Raw genomic sequence first — 26309 nt, 5'->3', positions numbered from 1 at the left:
AATGAACAGAGCAGGTAATCATCAAGTGGACCATTCCCAGCTTCTGGCAAACAGAGGCTGGGGACACCATCCCTGTCCATCCTGGCTAATAGCCATTGATGGACCTATCCTCCATCAATTTATCTAGTTCTTTCTTGAACCCTGTTATAGTGTTGCCCTTTACAACATCCTTTGGCAAAGAGTTCTACAGGTTGACTGTGCATTGTGTGAAGAAATACTTCCTTTTGTTGGTTTTAAACCTGCTGCCTATTAATTTCATTTGGTGACCCCTAGGTCTTGTGTTATGAGAAGGAGTAAATAACACTTCCTTATTTACTTTCTCCATACTGGTCATGATTTTATAGCCCTCTATCATATCCCCCCCCCCCTTAGTCATCTCTTTTCCAAGCTGAAGAGTCCCAATCGTATTAATCTTTCCTCATATGGAAGCTGTTCTGAACCTTTTCCAATTCCAATATATCTTTTTTGAGATGGTAACCACATCTGCACACAGTATTCAAGATGTGGATGTACCATGGATTTATATAGAGGCAATATATTTTCTGTCTTATCTATCCCTTTCTTATTGATTCCCAAAAATCTGTTTGCTTTTTTGACTGCTGCTGCACATTGAATGGATGTTTTCAGAGAACTGTCCACAGTGACTCCAAGACCTCTTCCTTGAGTGGTAACAACTAATTTAGACCCCATCATTTTATATGGATAGCTGGGATTATGTTTTCCAATGTGCATTACTTTGCATTTATCAACATTGAATTTTATCTGCCATTTTGTTGCCCAGTCACCCAGTTTGTGAGATCCCTTTGTAGCTATTCAGAGTCTGCTTTGGACTTAACCATCTTGAGTAGTTTTGTTTCATCTGCAAATTTTTACTGTTTACTCCTTTTTCCAGATCATTTATGAATATATTGAATAGTACTGGTCCTAGTACAGATGCCTGGGGGACACCTGTATTTACCTCTCTCCATTCTGAAAACTGGCCATTTACTCCTATCCTTTGTTTCCTATCTTTTAACCAGTTACCAATCCATGAGAGGACCTTCCCTCTTATCCCATGACAGATTACTTTATTTAAGAGCCTTTGGTGAGGGACCTTGTCAAAGGCTTTCTGAAAATCTAAGTACACTATGTCCACATGCTTGTAAAATTCTAGTAGATTGGTGAGGCATGATTTCCCTTTACAAAAACCATGTTGACTCTTACCCAACAAATTACGTTCATCTCTGTGTCTGACAATTTTGTTCAATTTTGTTCTTTACTATAGTTTCAACCAGTTTGCCCAGTACTGAAGTCAGGCTTACTGGCCTGTAATTGCCGGGATCACCCCTGGAACCCTTTTAAAAAATTTAAATCAACTTCTATACCAAATGACTGGATAGCTAATGTGACACCCCGCGCACCCCAACCCTCTGGCCCAGCCCTATGCCCCCTCCCACACTCCAAACTCCTCTGCCCCACCCCCGCCACTCATCACCTCCATATTGGTGGACATGACAAAATTCATTCCACTCGTGGATGTAAAAGATTAGAGGGAACATTGGGAATACCATCTGATCCTGGTGACTTATTACTGTTTAATTTATCAGTTTGTTCCAAAACATCCTCTAATGACACCTCAATCTGGGTCAGTTCCCCAGATTTGTCACCTAAAAAGAATGCCTCAGATTTGGGAATCTCTCTCACATCCTCAGTCATGAAGACTTATGCAAAGAATTCATTTAGTTTCTCTGCAATGGCCTTATTGTCCTTGAGTGCTCCTTTAGCATCTCGATCGTCCAGTGGCCTCACTGGTTGTTTAGCCGCTTCCTGCTTACTTAAATTTTTTTTTTGCATTACTTTTTGAGTCTTTGGCTAGTTGTTCTTCAAATTATTTTTTGGCCTTCGTAATTATATTTTTATACTTAATTTGCCAGAGTTTATGCTCCTTTCTATTTTCCTCACTAGGATTTAGCTTCCACTTTTTAAAGGATGCCTTTTTGCCTCTCACTGCTGCTTTTACTTTGTGTAGGTACGGTGGCATTTTTTTTGTTCTCTTACTATGTTTTTAAATTTGGAGTATATATTTAAGTTGAGCCTTTATTTTGGTGTCTTTAAATAGTTTTCATGCAGCTTGCAGGGATTTCACTTTTGGCACTGTACCTTTTAATTTCTGTTTAACTTTCTTCCTCATTTTTGTGTAGTCCCCCTTTCTGAAATTAAATGCTACAGTGTTGGGCTGGTGTGATGTTTTCCCCGCCACCGGGATGTTAAATGTAATTATATTGTGGTCACTATTACCAAGTGGTCCAGCTATATTCAACTCTTGGACCTGCTCCTGTGCTCCACTTAGGACTAAATCAAGAATTGCCTCTCCTCTTGTGGGTTCCAGGACTAGCTGCTCCAAGAAGCAGTCATTTAAGGTGTCAAGAAAATGTATCTCTGCATCACATCCTGAGGTGACATGTACCCAGTCAATATGGGGATAGTTGAAATCCCCAATTATTACTGAGCTTTTTATTTTTATAGCCTCTGCAATCTCCCTGAGCATTTCGCAGTCACTATCACCATCCTGGTTAGGTGGTCAGTAGTATATCCCTACTGCTATATTCTTCTTATTCGAGCATGGAATTATTATCCATAGAGATTCTATGGTACAGTTTGGTTCATTTAAGATTTTTACTTCATTTGATTCTATGCTTTCTTTCACATATAGTGCCACTCCCCCACCAGCACGACCTGTTCTGTCCTTCCGATATGTTAAGGGCTGTTATAAAGAGGACATGGAGAACAATTGATCACTGTCCACAGAACATAGAACAAGAAATAATTGCCTTAATTTACAGCAAAGGAGATTTAGGTTAGTTACTAAGAAATCCTTTTTAACAATAAGGATAGTTAATTACTGGATAGGTTACCAAGAGAGGTTGTACAATCCCCATCACTGGAGTTATTAAACACTGGTTACACAAACATCTGTCAGGGATGGTCTAGGTCAGTGGTCCTCAACCTTTTTCATCTGGTGGGTGCCAGACGACGAGCCACGGAGGACCGTGGCGGTGGACAAGCATCCGCCGAAATGCCGCCGACAAGTGGCAACGTCAATAGGTGTCGCTACTGAAATGCCGCCGAGAAGCAGCGTCATCCAGAGACATCGCCGCTGAAATGCCGCCGAAAATCGGCGGCATTTCAGCGGCAACACCTCTGGATGCTGCTGCTTCTCGGTGGCATTTTGGCGGATGCTCGTCCGCCGGCCAGTACACGGGCGCACTTAGACGCCCCGGCGGGCGGCATGGCACCCGTGGGCACCGCGTTGGGGACCCCTGGTTAGGTGTACTTGGTATTGCTTCAGTGCAGGGGGCTGGACCAGATGACCTGTCAAGGTCCTTCCACCCTATATTTCTCTGCTTCTGTGTTTAAACACTAAGTAGTGATTGTAGTGATGTGCCAAAAAATACCCGCATATACCATATGCTAGATGTACTTTCCAGTCAGTGACTTATACAGAGATACTGCAATGTTCTTAGTCCTGGTGTGTGTTCTGTACTGCTCAGTCATGTGGTGCCATAATATTTTACAAGCTCCTATTCCATTTGCAGTCATCTTCCAAATTACCAATTCCTCTATCTAAAACTGGTTATTTCCATTCTAACACCATGTTTTCAACATTCCCATCTTTGAGGCTGAAACTTTCCATGCTTAGTCTCTGCTGATTACTGGAACTATTCTTGCTGAAAAGTTCCATGTTATGAAAACTTTAGCACATGGAAAACTAACAGTAAATGGACTTTCAGCCATATAACCCATTTTTAAATGATTACATATAAATATAGAAATAGTTTACAGACACAAATTGACAATCTATTCTATGGATTTTATTTTCATATTCACACTGAATCTTCCGGTGTATGAAGGGGCAAATTATAATCTTGATTTCCAATAAGGCAAATGTTAAAGAATATGGTCATTTTGTTTCATTATGTTTATAGATTAGTTGTGTACCAACTGTCAGCAAGCAACATTTCATGTCTGTTGAATATAATGTACATTTATTTGAAAAAACAGATATATATTTTTTTAAAGTAGTGCCCCTTCACTCGGTAAGCATTACAAAAGAAGCTTATTGGTCAACCAGAATTTTAAAGCAAATGCTGTATTTTACGAGCATATTTATTTACCTACCAAAAAATACTGAATCTGATGGAAATAAAATAATCATTTACAGTTTGACACCAATGAAACACTATGCCTGTCAAGGCTAAAGTTTCAGAGATCTGGAGATTCTATGCAAATCACATACTGACTTAATTTTCATAGTTGATGACTATGCCTTGCTTCATTTACATAAATGACAGCAAATGTCCCCATTACCAGACTTAAGATTGACAAGACTGTAGCATAGAACGTAGGAATTGCTGTACCTCTGGCATCTCTGCTCCTTGTTCCAGGACTGTGCTTGCTCTGGGAGGGGAGGGGGATCTGGCTGTTTTTCCTTCTATCAGTTTTTCTGATTGGGCTGCTAGCACCTAGTTGATTAGCTAAGTCTGGCGGCTCCTTGCTCTTTGTAATATGGCTGCTGGTTCTCTTGCTGCTGCTCCCTGGTTGCACGTAAGTTCCTATGATCAGGGAGAGATGGCTAGAGCATTACTCATTTTGATCTAGCCATAGCTCCAAGTCTGTGGTCGTGGTTGAGGGGGATTTATTGTGGGGGAAGAGATGACTAATGCTCTAGGCCAGGGGTTCTCAAACTGGGGGTCGTGACCCCTTAGAAGGTCGTGAGGTTATTACGTGGGAGGTCGCTAGCTGTCAGCCTCCACCCCAAACCCCGCTTTGCCTCCAGCATTTATAATAGCGTTAAATGTGTTTTTACTTTATAAGGGGTGGGGGGTCGCACTCATAGGCTTGCTGTGTGAAAGGGGTCACCAATACAAAAGTTTGAGAACCACTGCAAGTCTAGGCTATGTCTCTATGGTTAGAATCCTCCAAAGACTCTAACTGTAGATATCCTACCTAGAGTGGCAAAATAATAGTTTCATCTTAGTGTGTCTCTTCAGCTTTAAGCTCCTGGGTAGGGTTGCCACTTGTCCAGGTTTCCCCAGGATCATCCCTTTTTTGAGGTAACTGGCTTGGGAAATCTGTAAGGGTGTGCAGTGTACACTTCCTGCTGTCCAGTTTTATGGGGTCAGGATCATCTTGAATGTCTGTTTTTTGCACTTCAGAGGTAGCAGTAATACTCCTGGGTAAGAGCAGTTTTGAAAGTCACTAAAGACTGCAGTTTCTTGTCTCAAACAGGAGATTTAACAGGCCTGAATATCTATTGTATTTTCATCCGCTTTTAAATATAGTAGGTTAGAAATCATATTCGTCTTTGCTACTGTTTGTAGGTTTGGCTTGACATGAATAATTGGCCATGGATGAGGCCTCATTTCTTGGAGCCAGGATTAGGGAGGTAAATGGATCAGGAGGCTGGAAACAGAATGTCTGTACTAGCTAAGATAAGGGGAAACACCCAGGAAACCATTTACAATGGACAACATAACAAAGGATAAGATAAGCCTGGAACATAAGATGAGGTAAAGAGCAAGTTATGTACGAACAATGCATACTGTACAGGGATTGGTTCCTATAAAATGACCAGGCCAATTTCAAAATGTGTGATGCAATGTATAGTAAATGCAGTGTAATGAGTAAATATATATAAAGGGAAAAGGGTTGCTGTGTAACTTTGGATGTGTGGTATGCCCTGTACCCACCCGCTACGCTTGAGCCTTATCAGGCTCAACTGCAGTCTGATTGTATGCCAATAAAGATGAGTTATAGTTTGGAGTTGCACTGAATTCTTGAGAACTGAATGGATAAGGTCTCAGAAGCCACCCAGCATACTCCCGAGTGGGTAAGGTCTCAGAGGCTACCCCAACACTGTTAACATTTTCATTTTTGTCTTTGGCGGGGTGGAGGAAAGCATTTAAAAAGGCATATCTGCTGTACTAGGATCCAGTGTGGAGTTATTGTTTTTTTAACTTTTGTGCACATTTCAACCTTTTACAGTGGTTGTTTTACCAAGTTCACTTCAGAAATTTGTCAGCATGGTACTGTCCTATTAGTGACAAGAGTAGGGTTAAGTATCAGAGGGGTAGCCGTGTTAGTCTGGATCTGTAAAAAGCGACAGAGTCCTGTGGCACGTTATACACTAACAGACGTATTGGAGCATAAGCTTTCGTGGGTGAACACCCACTTCGTCAGATGAATGCTTTTTACAGATCCAGACTAACACGGCTACCCCTCTGATACTTGACACCATGCAAGGCACTGCATTTAGATGTATGGAGTGGAAATCCATCAACCTCATGAAGAGTAGGATTGTAATCCATTTTTTCTTATTTTAGGTCAAGTCATCTTACTGTCCCTTATCAGTACTTTTCCTGGATTGTTTGTGATGGTAGTACTTGTCTGATATGTCCAGTAGGATTTTCTTTTACTACCCTCTTGTGCTGTACTTTCATTTTCCTCTTCCTCTCCAGTTGTCTGAAACTTTTAAGTACTTCCTTTCCACTTCTCACTGCTTTCCTTTTCAGTTTCACTCTCATCTGTTCCCTTCTTGTTGGCCAGGGTCCCCCATAGCATATCTAGCATTAGATGGAAGCAGCATTGCAAGGGTTTAACTCTAGATCAGTGGTCACTAACCAGTCAATTGCGATCGACTGGTTGATCCTGCAGCCTCTGCCAGTTGATCATGATCTCTGGCCGCTAAAAGTCCGGCGGTGCAGTGGGGCTCAGACAGGCTGCCTACCTGCCCTGGCCCCACACTGCTCCTGGAAGCGGCTGGCTGCTGGCACGTCTTTGTGGCCCCTGGGGGGAGTAGGGTGAGGCGGCTACACGGAACCAGCCAATGTGAGGTGCGGGGGCGGTGCTTTCAGGCACAGGCAGCGCACGGAGACCCGCTGCCTCTATCTCCCCCAAGGGCCACAGAGACATGCCAGCTGTTTCCCGGAGCAGCGTGGGGATGCATTGCCTGGAAGTATGAGCTCCCTTCTCATCACATCAAACACAAAGATTGAGTTCTTATTAACAAGGCCCTTCCAATTTTAGCTCCTCATACTTAACCATTCTCTTATTTCACCATGTTGTGACTTTCACCCTTTGTTTTAATAATGATGGTAAGCTCTCTCACCTGCTTTGTCCACTTCTCCCAGAGATAACTTTTTGCTGCCTGTTATGTGTGGAATGCCCTCAAAAATCATTTCACACATCCAGAAGTCTGTGTTCCATCAGATACTTTGGCATCATAGTAGAGATCTTAATGATGATGTCTAGACAAATTGCTTGTTAGTATCTCCTGGACAGGTATTAAAAAAGAAACTTCAAAGCCTGAGGATTGTACAATTAGTTAAAAATGTATATTAAACTTTTGTTTTCATTGTTGTCACCCTTTCCCTGCCTGTATTTGTCCCTATTTTTAGGTTGTAAATTATTCAGGGCTTGAACTGTCTTTTATTGTATGTTTGTACCATATCAAATATGAGTGCCTGATCTTGTTCGGGGCCTCTGGATGCTACTGTAATACTTATTCTCCTTCGAGTGATTAGCCTCTAAGGCCTGGTCTACACTAGGAGTTTATATCGAATTTAGCGCCGTTACATCGAATTAACCCCGCACCCGTCCACACCACGAAGCTATTTAATTCGACATAGAGCTGTCTTAAATTCGACTTCTGTACTCCTCGAAAACGAGAGGAGTAGCGCTAAATTCGAAATGGCAATATCGAATTAGGCTAGGTGTGGATGGAAATCGACGGTAATAGCTCCGGGAGCTATCCCACAGTGCACCACTCTGTTGACGCTCTGGACAGCACTTCGAGCTCGGATGCTCTGACCAGCCACACAGGAAAAGCCCCGGGAAAATTTGAATTCCTTTTCCTGTCTGGGCAGTTTGAATCTCATTTTCTGTTTGGACAGCGTGGAGAGCTCAGCAGCACTGGCAACGATGCAGAGCTCTCCAGCAGAGATGGCCGTGCAATCTAATAGAAAGAGGGCCCCAGCATGGACTGATCGGGAAGTCTTGGATCTCATCGCTGTGTGGGGCGATGAGTCCGTGCTTTCAGAGCTGCGCTCCAAAAGAAGGAATGCAAAGATCTACGAGAAGATCTCTAAAGCCATGGCAGAGAGAGGATACAGCCGGGATGCAACGCAGTGCCGCGTGAAAATCAAGGAGCTGAGACAAGGCTACCAAAAAACCAAAGAGGCAAACCGACGCTCCGGATCCCAGCCCCACACATCACGTTTCTACGAGGCACTGCATTCCATCCTAGGTGCGGCCGCCACCACTACCCCACCAGTGACCGTGGACTCAGAGGATGGGATACTGTCCACGGCCGGTTCCTCGTCGGAAATGTTAGCGGACGGGGAAGATGAGGAAGGAGATGAGGAGGACGAGGCAGTCGACAGCGCTTGCACCACTGATTTCCCCGACAGCCAGGAGCTCTTCATCACCCTTACCGAGATCCCCTACCAACCATCCACAGCCGTTACCCCGGACACCGAATCAGGGGAAGGATCAAGCAGTGAGTGCTTTAAACATCTAAACATGTAATTTTAACATAACTGGTCCACCGTGGTAACACACGTTCCCACGCCATGAGTCCAGTAAGTAGTCTGGGATCATGGCACGGCACAGCATGGCGGCATACGGCCCTGGCCTCTGCATGGTCTCCCGAAGCATTCTTCCCCTCTCGCTCTCCGAGATCCTCATTAGAGTTATATCGCACATGACGCCCTGCTTTAAATTAGGGAGGGGAATGTTAGTATTGGGACTGCTTTACAGCCACGCGGTGGAGGCGGCAGAGGGGCAGCATACAGTGATCTTTCCCGGGGACAGCCGCGAGGTGGTGGGACAGGGGCAGAGCTCATGCTTCCCTGATTGCTGCCAGCAGAGAGTGGCCTTGCATTCAGTGCGAAAGGAGCCCAGTGCTACTATTACATTTTTAAGCTGCCACAAGTCTACGGCTTACCATGTTTTCCTGCAACAAAAGTAGAGGTGTCCTGCCACGCTTCTCTGATCGCAACTGCAAGACCCCAGGCACTGAAGGCGAGGGCCGAAAATTCGACCTTGTCCTGTGTGCGCATGTGAAAGGTCCAGTGCATGGTGTTGTTCACAGAGAAAGACTATGTTCTTTGTTAGCAACTTCATTTATCTGTCTCAGGAATTTACTCCCTTTTTCCCATTCCCACAGACACATCTGCGACTGTCTCCCAACCCAGCCTGGCATCACACTCCCAGAGGCTAGCGCAGATTAGGAGAAGGAAGAGAAAGACGCGTGAAGACATGTTTTATGAACTTATGGAGTGCTCACGAGAGCAGGCAGCCCAGACGACACAGTGGAGGGAGAACTTGTCACAAATGCACAGAGCAGTCATGGAACGGGAGGAGAGGTGGCGCCAGGAGGACCAGCAGGCTACTCGAACCCTGCTTGGACTAATGAGGGAGCAAACGGAGACGCTCCGGCGCCTAGTGGATGTTCTGCAAGACCGGAGGCAGGAGGACAGAGCCCTGCTGCTGTCTATCTCTAACCGCCCTCCCCCGCCACCAAGTCCCACACCCCCCTCACCAAAAGTCCAAAGAAGGAGGGGCGGCAAGGGCCGTTAAAACTTTCAGTCGGCCCCTGCACACTGCTGCAGCAATGGAAGGCTCTCGTTCCAAAGTTTGAAAAGCCCTTTCCTACCCATCTCACAATAGCCCACGTCCAAGTTTCCTCCCCCCCTTTTCATGTGCGGTTCATAATAAAACATCTGTTTCTGTTAAGTACTGTTTCCGAGAGTGTCTTTTAGAGGGGATTCTGTCTGAAGGGGGGGAAGGGGTTTGTTACTTGGACAGGACAGTCACCTGTAGCAGGCTACAGAGGCGGGGGCAGGTCCAGCATCAGGACACATACACAGTACAGTCACCAGTTACCCTGGTCAGTCTGGGAGGCGGTTTTCATGTTCTGGGGTGCGAGGGGGTTGATCTGTGACTTTGTGGCGGGGGAGGGCAGTTACAGATCTTCTGCCGCGGTCCTTATCCTGGATCACAGAGCCACGCAGCAGGGGATCTGTTACCCTCCGCCCCCTGCCAGAAAGTCACTTGGCCGACACATACATGCAGTCCCGCCCAGGACTGCTGGCAGGCTGCGTTGAAACAACCAATCCAGCACTGCGGAGCCTGTCATTCCCGGAGTTTAGAAGCATCATTTGCATCAAAACAATAAACCAGCCCCCCGCCACAGTCTGCGTCCCCGGTTTAAAACATTCCCGCGAAAACAGTAAGAAAGAGAACCTTGTTCAGTAACAAAACGGAACAGATTTTATTTGTTGGGAAGGGGGTATGTAACTTGGAAGGATAGTCAACAGTAACTGGGTAAAGAAACGGGGGCAGGTTCAGTATCTGTGTCCACAAAGTGAACAGTCACTGGAGACCCTGCTCAGTCAGGAACCTGGCTTTCAAAGCCTCCCTGATGCACAGCGCGTCCCGCTGGGATCTTCTAATCGCCCGGCTGTCTGGCTGGACGTAATCAAAAGCCAGGCTATTTGCCTCAAGCTCCCACCCCGCCATAAAGGTCTCCCCCTTGCTCTCACACAAATTGTGGAGCACACAGCAAGCAGCTATCACAATGGGGATATTGGTCTCGCTGAGATCACAGCGAGTGAGTAGGCTTCTCCATCTCCCCTTGAGACGGCCAAAAGCACACTCCACCACCATTCTGCACTTGCTGAGCCGGTAGTTGAATAGTTCTTTCCCTGAGTCCAGTGCGCCAGTGTAGGGCTTCATGAGCCAGGGCATTAGCGGGTATGCAGGGTCCCCGAGGATGACTGTAGGCATCTCCACATCCCCAACAGTTACTTTGTGGTCCGGGAAGTAAAGACCTTCCTGCAGCCGTCTATACAGACCAGAGTTCCTGAACACCCTAGCGTCATGAACCTTGCCAGGCCATCCAACGTAGATATTGGTAAAACGTCCCCGATGGTCCACCAGTGCTTGCAGCACCATGGAAAAGTACCCCTTTCTGTTGATGTACTGGCTGGCCTGTTGGTCCGGTGCCAGGATAGGGATGTGAGTCCCATCTATAGCCCCACCGCAGTTTGGGAATCCCATCTCGGCAAAGCCATCTCTGATGAGCTCCACGTTTCCCAGGGTCACTACCTTAGATAGCAGTAGCTTGACGATTGCCCTGGCTACTTGCATAACAGCAACCCCCACGGTAGACTTGCCCACACCAAAGTGGTTAGCGACGGACCGGTAGCTGTCTGGCGTTGCGAGCTTCCAGAGGGCTATGGCCACTCGCTTCTGGACAGTCAGGGCTGCCCGCATCCGGGTGTCCTTTCGCTTCAGGGCAGGGGACAGCAACTCACACAGTTCGAGGAAAGTCCCCTTCCGCATGCGAAAGTTGCGCAGCCACTGGGATTCATCCCAGACCTGCAGCACTATGTGGTCCCACCATTCTGTGCTTGTTTCACGGGCCCAGAATCGCCGTTCAACAGTATCAACAAGACCCAGTGACAGCGAGATGTCCTGGGCGCTGGGTCTCATGTTCTCAGAGAGGTCGGAGCTAGTGTCCGACTTCATGCCGTCACGGTGGTGCCGTAGCCTCCTCTCATGATTGATCTGCAGCTGCCTCTGGTACAGGTGGAGGAGAAGCTGCGAGGCGTTGAGAACTGCCACAACTGCAGCGATGGTCGCAGCGGGATCCATGCTCGCACTGCTGTGGCGTCCGCGCTGTCAGTAATCAGAAAAGCGCGCGAACTGATTTCCCACCGGCGCTTTCAGGGAGGGAGGGAGGGCGTGAGTGACGGACGGATGACGACAGGCGCCCAAAAGCACCCTCGACACATTTTTTTACCCAGAAGGCATTTGGGGCTCGACCCAGAATTCCAATGGGCAGCGGGGACTGCGGGAACTGTGGGATAGCTGCCCACAGTGCACCGCTTCCAATGTCGACGCTTGCCCCGTTAGTGTGGACTCACAAAGTCTCACAAAGTCGAATTACTGTCCTTAGTGTGGACACACACGTTCGACTTAGTAATATCGATTCCACATAGTCGAATTAACTAAAATCGAAGTACTCTCGTAGTGTAGACAAGGCCTAAGGTGCCACAAGGGCTCCTTGTTTTTGCACATATACATTCCACTTTAGGTTTAGGGCACCCAATTCATTTGAGTACTAGACTTTTGCCAGTATTACCACTAGGTAGCGCATGCTCTTCTTGTGCATCGAGCTGAAGACAAAAAAGGGGCATGTCTACCACCCCACTTTCAGTTCCGTCTCGGCGCCCATTGCAAAAGTTGGAGCACCTGTAGCTTTTGCTTCAATTTGCCAGCTTTAAGTCTTCAATGTATATAATTCTCACAGTCTTAGTCTGTCAGCACTGCTGGCACCACTGTCGCTTCTTCTGACCAGCAGGTCTCGTCGTTACTAAAGACCCCATGGACCACAACAGGGAATGCTTCTCTTTCCAGATGAGTCCTACATCTCCTCATGAGGCCTGTACTTTTATTCCCCTCTTAGAGCTTGTCCAGGGGGCATGAGGCAGAAGGAACAGGACTGGAACTCTTAAAAAGAGGTTCCTGTATGATACCCTCTCCTATGGTCTACTCAGGGAATAGAATATCCCCCATGACCCTACTAGTCTTGGCCTGCTCTGAGGGAGTCTAGTCCTCCATCAGAGTTACAGTCCAAGAGGAGAGTCAAGTGCAGGAAATCTCTGGAGAGACTCCTTCCTCCATCAGCTGTACTAAATCCTGCTGAGGAAGGGGAATTAATGGAGGAAAGCCAACATGTCTTCTCTCCTTACTCCCTGCCCCAATATTTTACCCTGTTCCGGACATGAAGCAGTCACCCCATCTCCTTCTCCAGAAAACTTTAAAGTCTTTCAGGACTTGATGAGAAGAGTAGCTTCTCAGGGTGTCAGGCTGAGCTCGTACAAGAAAACCCACACAGCCTCCTTAATATTCTATAGGCCCCTGCCCCGGGAAGGGTTGCCCTTCCCATTAATGAAGTCTTGCTAGAGCCAGCGAACATTCACTGTCCTCTATGCCGTGTACGGCCAAGTGGGTCGATAGAGGTTACCAAGTCCCTCAGCAGGACTTTGATTATTTCTTTACCCACCCAGTTTCTGACTCATCTGACACCAATAAGCACTCTCAGCAGTCTCATCTAAATCTGCTCCTGATAAGGAGTTCAAGAGACTGTACAGTAACTAAATGGAGGTTTTCTGTTTAGGTGCAGTCTTAACCCATACCACCCCATCACACAAAGATCTCACATGTATTATACTTTGTTACACTTGGAATCTTCTGACCTATCAATTAGTGCTGTGAGAGTCCACTTGGTGTCAGTATCTGCTTTGCATCTGCCAATAGACAGGTTTTCTGTCTTCTCTCACCCTCTGGTTTCCAGATTTTTGAAAGGTTTAATCAGCATCTACCCACCTGTGTCTGATTCAGTACCTTTATTTGATCTTAACTTAGTCCTCTCCAGACTAATGGGTTCTCCTCACTGTCTCTGTTGTCTATGAAGAAGGCATTCCTGGTGGCAGTCATCTCTACAAGGAGAATTTCAGAACTTCAAGCTCTCTTAGCTCATCCTCCTTTCAAAGTTTTTTTCATAAAGACAAAGTTTCTTTTAGGTCACACCCTCAGTTTATGCCAAAGATAATTTCGGCTTTCCACCTGAATCAAATGATTCAACTTCTGGTGTTTGTTTCTCCCCCTCCCCCCCAGATCTCACTCTTCAAAAGCGGAAGAGACATTCCATACCTTAGACGTTTGCAGAGCACTAGCATTCAATCTGGATTACACTGTGTCCTTCAGAGCTCTCTGAGGTCCTTTGTAGCCTAAGCTGAGAAAGTTAGAGGCCAACCAGTAACAGCTCAGCAAATTTCTTGTTGGATTTCTGACTGCATTAAGCAGTACTAAAGTCCTGAAGGATAACAGCTAAGTCTACTAGAGCACAGTCTGCTTAATCAGCATTTCTGAGCAACATCCCTATAGAGAATATCTGTAAAGCATCCACATAGTCATCTGTTCATACCTTTTCCAGACATTGACATCACTCAAGCCTGTAGAGATAATGCCAATTTTGGCAAGTCAGTGCTACAGTCTCTTTCCAAGTGAGCTGAAGTCCACCACCTGCAAGAGAACTATTGATGAGTCGCTTGCGATGGAATGTACACCTCTACCTCGATATAACGCTGTCCTCGGGAGCCAAAAAATCTTACCGCATTATAGGTGAAACCGCGTTATATCGAACTTGCTTTGATCCACCAGAGTGTGCAGCCCCGCCCACCCGGAGCACTGCTTTACCGCATTATATCCGAATTCGTGTTATATCGGGTCGCGTTCTATCGGGATAGAGGTATGTGTCTATACACAGTCACTCAAAGGTGGGAAGAAAAGTTACTTATCTGTACAGTAACTGTTGTTCTTTGAGATGTGTTGGGTACATATATATTCCATGACCCTCTTCCCTTTCCCTACTACATTGGACGCTACATATACAGGGATGTAGTGGACACACCCCTTTTATGTTTTTGTCTCTGCACACAAGGAGAGCGGGGTGCATGCACTGCCTAGTTGCGCTGCTGGCAAAAGTCTCCAATTAGAAAATGTTGGGTGCACATACACCTGTAGTGGAATGTATATGTGCACAACACTCCTCAAAAACTGTTACTTTATGGGTAAGTACCTTTTTTGTTTTGTTTTTGTTTGTTTTTTTAAAAACAGAATATTAGTTTTTTTCCTTTGAGTCCTCTGGCCTTTTGTCCAGGTTGTTAGGATCTGTAATGTGGCATGATGTTCAGGGCTTTTGCCCCTTGTATTCCGTAGTGGCTGATTTAAATAAAATATATTAGGCTTCAAGCACTGTGCTTTTTGAAAGGCAAAAGTGTTCATTACTAACTAGTGGGCATTATCTAGATGTGTCAGTCATCTGCTAGATGCTCTATGCACCAGTTTCATATCCAGGGCACAGAAGAGGTGGAGTATGAGCTCCATCTGTTCATCCTGGAATATTGGTTTAATACCAACAAGTCTGATTCTGGGGACCTGGACAAGTCCATGGCCAGAGACCCTCCTCTTCCTGAGCCAAAGAGGAAGTAGAAAGACAAATCCAAGCCTCATACATTGAAGGCTATTCTAGAAGCTCAAGCAAGCATCCAATCATGTGAGCTCAAGGCCTCAGATCTCTCTAGTGCAGAGGCGGATGAAGGAGGGAGAAGGTTTTCCAACTGCTTAGGGGATTGTATAATCTTAGATTGTAAATTCTGAAGGACAGAGACTGACTCTTAATGTTTATACAGCATCTAACATACTGGCTTCTCAAACTTTATTGGGGCCTCTATATGGGTGCTACTATAATAGAAATATTTCTTAACCATACACCTACATTTGGTACTTTGGCTTCCACAAGAGGATCAGTATTTCCTACATCTGCAACAGCTCACCCTGGTCACTCTCAACTGTGAATGTGTCAGTGCCATTTTATGCATATGCTTCTTTTTAAACCAGTGGTTCTCAAACTTTTATACTGATGACCCCTTTCACATAGCAAGCCTTTGAGTGTGACCCCCCCCATAAATTAAAAACACATTTTAATATATTTAACACCATTATAAATGCTGGAGGAAAAGCATGGTTTGGGCTGGAGGCTGACAGCTCGCGACCCCCCATGTAATAACCATGTGACCCCCTGAGGGGTCCCGACCCCCAGTTTGAGAACCACTGTTTTAAACTGTCTTATTGACAATCACACAGGAGTAAGTCACTCACAAAACCAATTTATAACATTGATTCTTCTGTGGAGATTGTGGTCTCAACAGAAGAAACTCCTGGCTTTTTCACTTGGCTATCTGTGTTGTGGGCCAGAAGAGTTTTGAGGACTTACTATATATAATTGCTGAAGATAGAACAGGAAAGGTCACAGACTCTTCAATATTCTCAAGACTTTTCAGAAGGTAAGGTGACCTTGTAAACTAATAATGGTTTCCTTTAGCCAATAAAAGGTCTTTGGCTTACTTCTGTTTCTGCCTTCTGTTGCCAAAAGAAATAACACACCAGGAACTAAGCAAGACTCAACACCTTCCTGTCCCGTCCCCCCAATACTTTTAATATATTGTATTCTTGTTATCTTATATTTAGAAATGTGCCCAGTGTATGACGTCTGAGCCTAGTTACATAAAACAATTTCTCCTATAAAATATATTGCCAATGAAAAGAACCGTTGATGAACAACAGTTCCACCCATTACATCAGCTATGGTTCCATAAAGGCAAGGATTATTGACCAAGCACCATCCCAATCCTTACTACTGTGAACAGGGCACATTTCAGATAATCTAAAATGGAGGGCTGAGCAGGGGGTTGAATACAAAATGGAGTGATATAAAAATGCATTTTTGAGGGGGGGGAATTCTTTAAAAACCCCACTAAAATAAGGAATCTGGGAAGTCTGCCCAGGGAGAAGGCAAGGGCCCTTCTGATATCCAGTGACTGAGAACTGGATTCCTCTCTGGAGGCATGAGGTTTTGGGTAAAACAGGGGCAAGTGAATCTCCTGGGTAATGAGATATTCTAAGGAGACCTGGGGAGGAAGCATGGATGGGGGCATAGTATAATTTGCATTTGTAAAAGGTGGTATATGGTGGGTCAGCCATGGGTGCTCCCAACTCTCCTATTCATTTTACTGAAGTAATGTTGATGATGAATGACGTGTTGAAGGAAAGTTGGAGGACAGAGCAGGTAGCCATCAGTCCAACGGATGGGGGAGGTCTTAGTGCATTAAGAACCAAATTGAGGTCCTGCTGGAAGTGCAGGTTCTGAACAGGGAAAAATAAGCTGTATGGACTCTGGAGGAATCTGGCTGCTGTAGAGTGTGCAAAGAATGGGAAACCATGAATAGTTGAGTGGAAAGCTGTAGTGATGGCTAGATGTCCTCTGATAAAACTCATGAGAGATCCTGTGTCTTTAATTCCAATAAGTAATCCATGATCTTGGAAAACAGAACCTCTGATGCTTGAAGAGGGAGCACCAGGACTGGAAACATTTCCACTTTTGGGGGCATGTCTTGTGAGTTTTGAGGTTTCTACTAGATAGAGTTAGGTCAATATTCCTATCTAAACAGGTTAGCTTCATATTCACGCTATTGAGGAGTCATGTTTTCAGGTTCGGGGAGGAGGGACCATCATGAATGAAGATCCCTGAGTTCTGTGGCAAGAGATCCTTCGTGATAGAAAGTTTGAGGGGTGATACCTCCGAGAGGTGGATGAGGTTTGAGTACAAGACCTGTCTTGGTTAGCCCAGTGCTATGAGAATAGCTCTGGCTGTGTCTCATCGCAGCTTGAGAAGACTCTTGACGATTAGTAGTAGAGGTGGCTAAGAAGAGTATGGGGCCATGGTATTGTCAAGATATCTCCCAGAGATTTATGGCCATAACCTTCCATGGAGCAGAAACAGGCAACACTTTGTGGTGTTCAGGATGGCGAAGAGGCCTATTCCTGGAAGACCCCTGCAAAAGACAGAGTCTGAGTTCTCATTTGTAGTCTTGTCAGAAGTATCTGCTCAAGAAGTCTGCAAGTGTATTTTAGAAGCTTGGCAGGTAGACTGCTCATATTTATATCCAATGGTAGAAACACTAGTTCCACAGCCTTAGCGACTTTGCGCACAAGAATTGTGATCTTGTGCCACCTTCGAGGTTGATGTAATGTATCACTACACAGTTGTCCAAGAAGCAGTGGGCTTAAATTGCAGCAAGGTTGGACATTAGGAAAATTTTTCTAACTGCAGGGTGGTAAAACACTGGAATAAATTGCTTAGGGAGGTTGTGAAATCTCCATTGGCGGAGATTTTTGAGAGCAGGTTAGACAAACACCTGTCAGGTATGTTCTAGATAATAATTAGTCCTGCCGTGAGTGCAGGGGATTGGATTAGATGCCCTCTCGAGGTCCCTTGCAGTCCTATGATTCTGATTCTGTGGAGAGTCACAGACATGGAGGCTGACCTGTGACCCAAGAGCTGACATGTGACCCTTGCTATTTGTGGGCTCAGTTGTAGTGTTGAGATAATATTGGATAGGGTAGAAAATAGGGTCCTGCTGTTGTGGAATCTAGGGTAGCTCCTGTAATGTCTGTTCTTTTGTACTGGGGCCAGTATGGATTTCTAGTGATTGATATGGCGCCCCAGAGATTGGAATAAGGTTAAGTCTTGGATGTTCCTGGGTGGACCTCTTGAGCTGGCAGGTCTCTTAGCAGCCAAACATCCAAGTTTGGGAATACTGAGCTCCACCACTGTCAGATGCAAGCTGATGTCTCTGGGAAAATCTTTGTAAATGACCTTGGGGCAGTGGAGAGTCCAAAAGGGAAAACTTGATATTGATGGTGATCTGTTTCTGTTACAAAGCATAGGAGACAGTTGTGAGCAGGTGGATCGCTACTTGAAAGTATCCTGAAGGTTGACATCAACGAAACCTCTTCCTGGATCTCAGGAAGGGATTATGGTAGCTAGTGTCACTATTCTGAGATGTGTGCTAGAACATAGTTGTTCAAGTTCCTTAGATCAAGGATTGGTCTCTACCTGCTAGCTCTCTTGGTATCTAGAAAGCAATTGGAAAAGAAGCATCTTCTGACGAATTCTAGTGGAACTGGCTTCACTGCCCCCATGGGGAGGAGAGATTTAATTTATTATTCTAGGAGTTCCTTCTGAGAAGTCCTTGAAGAGGGTGGAGGGGAGGGATAGGATGGAAGTGGATGACCTCCAATATCCACTTGTCTGAAGTAGGATGTTCTCAGGCAAGCAAGAAGTAAGACAGTCAGTTTCCAAAGGGGCTATAGTTGCACAACAGAGGATCCAGTGGAATAGGTTGGTCGATGCCCTCAACCGAGATGTCAAAACCGCCTCTTAGAAGGATGGGCAGATTATGAAGTACGGGTGGAAGATCCCTGTCTCTGCAGTTTGACTCTTTTCTGGAAGGTCTCCTGAGGTGTGCAGAAAGTGTGCTGGTGGTACTAGAATGGTCTGGATCTGAGTGGTTTGAGATCTACTAAAGAGTCTTTTCGTTGCAGCACGTAAATCAGAATGCTGTGTCCTGATGCCGCAGGCTGTTGAGAAGAAACTGAGCAACAACGAGTTTTCGCTTCCTTAAATGCCCTTGCTCAAAGCACAAGATACTGCTCTGTGCAGGCACAGGCTTGCAGTCACTACTGTGCAGTCTCTAATTGAGAGTGCATGGGCATGTGCACATCCTATGGTGGAGAACCCATACGATCATATACTCGAACTATGAATTTTCAAAATATTGGCCTTTATGCCTCAGCTTCCTCAACTACAAGATTGGGATAATACTTCCTTATCTTACAGGGGGGTTGCTTTCAGAGGGACCTGTGAATGCTCAGTACCTCTGATAATAAAGCCACTTATTTAGGTTCCTAAATAGAAACTAAGGTGACCAACTTTAGACACCCAAATGTCAACATTCTGGCCAGAGGTTTTGGCAAATAGAACATGGGTCTCCTGACTTCCAGTCCTCTTCTGTAATCACAAAACCATCATTTAAGAGCTAACTAGCTGAAAATCTTTTGATATACAGCAATGATAAATGGGACCACAAAAATAGTCTCATCATTACAAACAGGACTTTCAGTTTAAAATGACTGAAAGACAATTGCTAGAATAGAATCCATAATTTTGTCAAGAACCAGTATAAAAAACAAACACTGGGAAAAACTGATGTCTTTTGTTTTTTTCTTACAGACATTTAGACCATCACAGACTATGGGACCCCAATGAATTTGCTGTCTCCTGCTTCAAAATCATCATGTATTCTATACAGGTAGGTTTGATCTAGTCCAGTGATTAGGCCTGTACGTACCATAAGAACAAAGCTGACTAAATGAATTATATGCTCGCTTACTCATAATTAAGGCTACGTTTTAGTCACGGGTATTTTTAGTAAAAGTCATGGATAGGTCACAGGCTGTGAATTTTTGTTTACTGCCCGTGATCTGTCCATGACTTTTACTAAAAATACCCATGAGTAAATCTTGGGCGGGGGGCCACGGGTGCTCTGGGTGGGGCGATCTGGGGGCATTGAGGGAGGTGGCCCAGGACCTCGCTGGTGGGGGACGGGGGGGGGGAGGAGGCAGTGCGGCCCGGGACCCCACTGGTAGTGGTGGGGAGTGGCCAGGCAGCATGGCCTGGGACCCCCGCTGGTGCTGAGGGGGAAGTGTTAGCGAGGCTGGCAGGGGCTCCCTACCCGGCTCCGCGTCCCTGCAGCAATTAGGTGGCGGAGGGGCCAGGGGGCTCAGCGCTCTGCTCCTGCCACAAGCGCCGGCTGCCGCAGCTCCCATTGTCCGGGAACCGCAGTCAATGGGAGCTGCGGGGGCGGTACCCACGGGTAGTGTGCGGCGTGTAGCCCCGTCCCTCCACTGCCTAGCAGCTGCAGGGCCATACCAGTGGAAGCCGGGGAGCCCCCCATCCCGAGGTAAGTGCCCCCCCGCACCCCCTCAATCCCCTAGCCCTGAACCCCCTCCCACACACCCAAACTGCTGCTTCTGGCCCAGGTGCTGCCAGAGCCATGTAGCCACTGAGCCAGCACCAGCCGCTGCAGAAGTCACGGAGGTCACGGAAAGTCATGGAATCCATGACCTCTGTGGCAGACTCACAGCCTTACTCATAATGCTCGATCTCTATTTGGTGGTAGATGAAGGCAAAGAATATACAATGTCCCTGCCATTTATGTGCCTTATAGGAAAATTCGATCTCATCCTCCAGTAGTTGTCAAACAGTTTAACCCTGTAACGGTGACCAAGAATCACAGTTGTTGAGTATCTAATCCCATATGTTGTCAGATTTTTAGGTGTGAGGAAGGAGGAAGACTAAAACTGACTTCAGGTCATAACCAGCACACACATCCAAAAGGCAAAGAATTGTCACTTTATTAACTCAAACTATTGATCCAAGTGATACAACTAATATTTGCCATTCCATCAGTGTACCACTTAAATAAGGCTGCGCTCATTCTGAGAAATTTTGAGAGATGAGGGGTACTAATGGAAAATGGTCCTGGCATCCTTTATCCACCTTTAGTCAAGCTCTTTATTGACTGGAATTTAGAAATGTATAATTGTGCCCAAAAGTAGTGCTAAAGAGAAGAGGAATACCACTCAAGATTATTAGTCTGAGTTCAGGGCTGAATATTTGTGTGTGGAGATATCTTTAATTAGAAAGGAAAGTAACAAACCATTTTTTTTCTTTTATAGGCACAATACTCCCATCATGTAATACAGGAGACTCTTGGACACCTTGATGCTCGCAAAAGGGATTCGCCACGAGTCCGAGCAGGCATTATTCAGGTTCTTTTGGAAGCAGTTGCCATTGCTGCTAAAGGATCCATAGGTGAGTCATGGTAAATGAATTTTATGAAACCAATGAACTATTTCAATGAATTTCAGAATGAATAAAAACTTAAACTGTTGGCTTTTTTTTTTTTTTTTTTTTTACCATTTTTAGCTTTTCTTTCAAATCCATAATTAAATCAGATTTTCCATTCTCTCTTTGGTGTAGGTGGAACTTGACCTAAATTTTGTTCAGCACTTAGAGCTTGTTCCAGAGCGCTGGTCCTATAACTGCAGGTGTGGCCTACCATGGCGGTTAGAGGGCCTCAGCCCTTTACAAGCAGGAATTCTAGGGGATGTAGACTTGAGTAATTATGTGAGAGAGACAAGGGCTGTTGCTTAGTCAGAGAGAAACCAAGGTCTAAGAGTCTCCACAATGACTGGCAGAAGGAAAACTTCTAAGTGAAGAGCAGTGGCCAAAGGGCCCAGAGTGGGACTGGCAGAGCTCCTTCCACAGAAGGAGCTGGGGCAGGACCCTGGTAGCAGGACAATTGAGAGTCCTTGGTAAGGAAATTCAGTGAAGCCCTGATAGATTGGTAATTGTGCAACTCTGGGGAAGAACCAAAAGGGACTTGAGGAGCCCAGGAACAATGCTGAATTTTATGTTTAATAAATGAAACCCTAGCGGAGAGACTTTGTGATGAAATTCAATATTATGTTTCTGATTTTTGTCTAGCCCTAAATAGGAGGAGAAATTGAGACACAGCAGTGCACCCACTTGGGGAGGTGCCTCTTATGGCACTAAATATATGTATCAATACTGATCCTTAGAACATGAGAATGGCCATATTGGGACAGACCAATGGTCCATCTAGCCTAGTATTCTGTCCAACAGTGACCAGTGCCAGATGCTTCAGAGGGAATGAGCAGAACATGGCAATCATTAAGTAATCTATCCCCTTGTTCAGTCCCAGCTTCTGGCAGTTGGAGACTTAAGTACATCTGGAGCATTGTGTTGCCTCCCTAATCATCTTGGCTAATAGCCATTGATGTACCCATTATCCTTGAATTTATCCAGGGTTTTTTTTGTTTTGTTTTGTTTTAACCCAGTTATACTTTTTGACCTTCATAGCATCCCACGGAAATGAGTTCCACAAGTTGACTGTGTTGTATGAAGGGTTCTTCCTTAGGTTTGTTTTTAAACCTACTGCCTATTAATTAGGGGGGGTGACTCATGGTTCTTACGTTTTATGTGAAGGGATAAATAACACTACTTTATTTACTTTTTTCCACACAATTCTTGATTTTATGGACCTCTATCATATCCCATCCCCTTAGTTATCTCTTTTCTAAGATGAACATTTTAATCTCTCATCGTATGGAAGCTGTTCCATACCCCTAACCTTTTTGTTGCCTTCCTCCACCTTATCTAATTCTCGTGTATCTTTTTTGAGATGAGGCAATCAGATCTGCACACACAAGTCAAGGTGCGGGCATACCATGGATTTATATAATGGCATTCTGATATCTTCTGTCTGATTATCTGTCTCTTTCCTAGTGGTTTCTAGCATTCTGTTTGCTTTTTTGACTGCCGCTGCACATTGAGCAGATATTTTTGGAGAACTATCCACAATGACTTCAAGATCTTTCTTGAGTGGTAACAACTAATTTAAACCCCATAATTTTGTATATATAGTTGGGATTACTTTTTCTGTTGTGCATTACTTTGCGCTTATCAACATTGAATTTCATCTGCCATTTGGTTGCCCAGTCACCTAGGTTTTTTAAGATCCCTTTGTAACTGTTAACAGTCAGCTTTGAACTTAACTATCTGAAATTTTGCCACCTCTCTGCACACCCCATTTTCCAGATCATTTATGAACATGTTGAACAGCACAGGTTCCACTACAGATCCGTGGGATAATCTCTCCCTAATGATAATCCTTCATAATTATAAAATCAATGTTAGGCTCCAACCATCAGTGAATGCATTACGGTTATGTGATTCAGTGTTGCTTTTCATTTTGTCACGTGTCTCATTAGTAATTGACATTCTATTAGCCTTAATGAAAGGTATCTGAAAAAGCCTACTCTTCAGCTTTCCTACAAGCTGCTACTGACCCAACAATGTACTTTGGGTTGGTGGCTTAATTCTGTTATGCTCTGAATGCATGGAAAGTAGTGTTCCAAAATGCACTGTGCTCTTCAGAATCTGAAAACACACAGTTATATTGATGGTTTCCAGATAAATTTGCCATTGAAAATATATTTCGAATTTCATAAATGGGCACATCATACAACTGATCATTTTAAATTGTTTTTAATTTGAAAAATTGGGAGTTAAATACACTCTTAATTTCCTAAATGGGGAAATTTATTTAACTTAATTGTGAGGCTTGTGTATAATGGAACTTTTAAATTATTTGGAAGACATATCAGTCTCTCTCTCCCATTTTCATGCTTTCCTCAATGCTATTCCTATGCAGCCTTTGTGATCTTGTGTAACATTTAACTCTCTCCCTTCTAGCAATAACCCTTGAAATACACAATTTCATTATGTATAACAATAATTGTTAATGTTTTTATAAAATCTGAGGAACCAACAAGAAACTGAAGCCAATCAAATCACTTACTCTGTGGGAACTACTCTAACCTAAGAGCTCCTTTTTTTTCTGCTTTGTTTTCTCTATTGCTTGCAGTTTGTTTTTCATTGTTGATTTAAGCAAGGGCCTGATTCTTCCAGATGTAAGGTGGTCCTACTTGCACAAATAGACCTATTAGCCTTGTCTACAATGTGAAAAAGTCCATTGCTGACAACAGAGGGTTGAGCTGAAAAGGTTTAAAAGCAAATGTAGACAAGGACAAACCATTCAACACCACCTCAGAAACAGTGGTCAAACTGGGTTGGAACCCTAAGCCTAGAAATGAAGCAGGATTTAACTGAGGTTTCTGAAACTGTTTAACTCAGTTTGTTCTTAATGTAACTGCAAGTGTATGTATGTTCAGTTGCATCCATTGATGACACCTGTTAGCAGCAGTTAATTTTCCTAATGTAGACAAAGCTTCAGACTTCAATGAGAATATGCATTTAAATGTTACTGTTATCAAGCTCTTAGACTGGAAAGATCAGGGACTTAGATGTGTGCGTGAAAAATTTACCCTAAGTCCCATTTTCAAAAGAGACTCAGGGACAGATTTTCACTCTTATACCTGCTTATAAAGAGTGTTGCCATCTTTAAAATAGCCATAATGCTCCCTGTGGTTTTGTGTTGAAGACTTTGAGTTTCTGACTGCTTACTTTCTCCTTCAAACAAATCAAGATCACCTGTGCTTTTCAGCATAATCTACAGTTCTCTTGAAGAGGGATTGTTGAAGACGTGTCTAGTTTTGTTAGGCATTTTTCATTTTTGAACTACAGCCATTATTATCTATTACTTTACAGGCCCAACTGTCTTGGAAGTGTTTAATACCCTACTGAAGCACTTGCGTCTCAGTGTTGATTTTGAATTAGGTGAGAGGCGTAGCTCAACTGGCAGTGCCAGTTTCAGCACAAGCTCCAAAGAAAGCGACGAGAGGATTGTCCAGAATGCCATTATTCAAACAATTGGTGAGTGAAGGGTTTTTTTTTTCCGTTGAGCATGGACTCACTTAAAAACTGACATGGGTATGAAGTCTAAACACAGAGCACTCCTCTAAGTAAAGGTCTTGCCATTCAACTCTTATCTGTTTCCCCTCACTCCCACCAAGATAAGAATAAGGTGTCTGACTGCACCAGCTTTTAGAACACAGGCTGGGTTTGTGGGGTTGAGAGTTAGAGGGAGCTGTCTTTTTACTTGTTAACTGGGCAAATAAGATTTCAGTCACTGACACACAATAAAAATGGAACTCTGTCACTTCGGCCGAGTCATATTGCTGATGAATATTGTGCTTTGGAAAAATACAAATAAAACCTATGGGTTTATGCCTCTTACCTAAAACATAACCCTTGAAATATAAAGCTGCTGTCTTAAATTTCCATATATTAATGTATGCAGTGTATCATTCATATCTATACGATATCTATATGATATGAAAACCACCAGGGCATCACAGTATGCAGTAGTGAGATATATTTTAAGTGTTACTGCTTGGAAACTTGTTCAAAAATCAAACATAGCCGCAACAATGACACCTAATGGCCACTTGTATTTATAGGGTTACTGCAGTGTTTCCAAGAGACACAAAATCCTGTTTTAGCATCCACTTCTGTAAATAATTTCATTAGCATAACTTCTCTTTTCAGACATTCCTGTTATTTTAGTGCTATTTGTGTTGCTATGCATTTAATTAAAATTATTACTTTAAATTTCCCCCAATTATTTAGATCTGATTCCCTCAAATTTTTGTTCAGCAAATTTGGAAAATTAATCTGTTTTTAAAATTTCTCTATACCTTAACCTTTATGACTGCAGTAACTATTTCTCAACTTCATTGTAAGACTCAACTTTCTTAAGAAAAACTTTGTCATGGTTTTAGAAATCTTTCTAGCTCAAAAATCCAGATTTAACATGACTGTATTGTATCAGAGGGGTAGCTTGTTAGTCTGAATCTGTAAAAAGCAACAGAGGGTCCTGTGGCACCTTTAAGACTAACAGAAGTATTGGAGCATAAGCTTTCGTGGGTGAATGCCCACTTCATCAGACGCAAGTAATGGAAATACCTGCCTCTGGAAATTTCCATTACTTGCGTCTGATGAAGTGGGCATTCACCCACGAAAGCTTATGCTCCAATACTTCTGTTAGTCTTAAAGGTGCCAGGGACCCTCTGTTGCTCATTACTGTATTGTAGTTGATAGGTGAAGAAAGAGCATAGTCATATTTTTGAAAGAGTTCTTTTTTGAGCACCCCATTCATGTTTAATAATAGCATAGGAAAGTGCAAAGGTAAGGAATTGAATTAAATTTTTTTCTAGCTTGGAAAATTTCCAGCTCCTGAATATTCTGT

The 26309-nt window shown here is 44.2% G+C and overlaps 1 protein-coding gene across 2 annotated transcripts in view; it reads left to right on the top strand.

Annotated features, from left to right (window-relative positions):
* The window catches only part of EFR3A (EFR3 homolog A), a 162714-nt gene that overhangs the window by 97149 nt on the left and 39256 nt on the right, over window positions 1-26309 (top strand). For both annotated transcript variants that reach the window (XM_065398651.1, XM_065398649.1), the window contains 3 exons: window positions 19745-19823; window positions 21253-21388; window positions 24770-24934. In XM_065398651.1, the coding sequence (XP_065254723.1) occupies window positions 19745-19823; window positions 21253-21388; window positions 24770-24934 (380 nt within the window). The remainder of the gene's footprint in view (window positions 1-19744; window positions 19824-21252; window positions 21389-24769; window positions 24935-26309) is intronic.

The sequence above is a fragment of the Emys orbicularis genome, chromosome 2, assembly GCF_028017835.1.
Source record: "Emys orbicularis isolate rEmyOrb1 chromosome 2, rEmyOrb1.hap1, whole genome shotgun sequence".
Classification (NCBI taxonomy): Eukaryota; Metazoa; Chordata; order Testudines; family Emydidae; genus Emys; species Emys orbicularis.
This window is presented reverse-complemented; position numbering and strand designations above follow the sequence as displayed.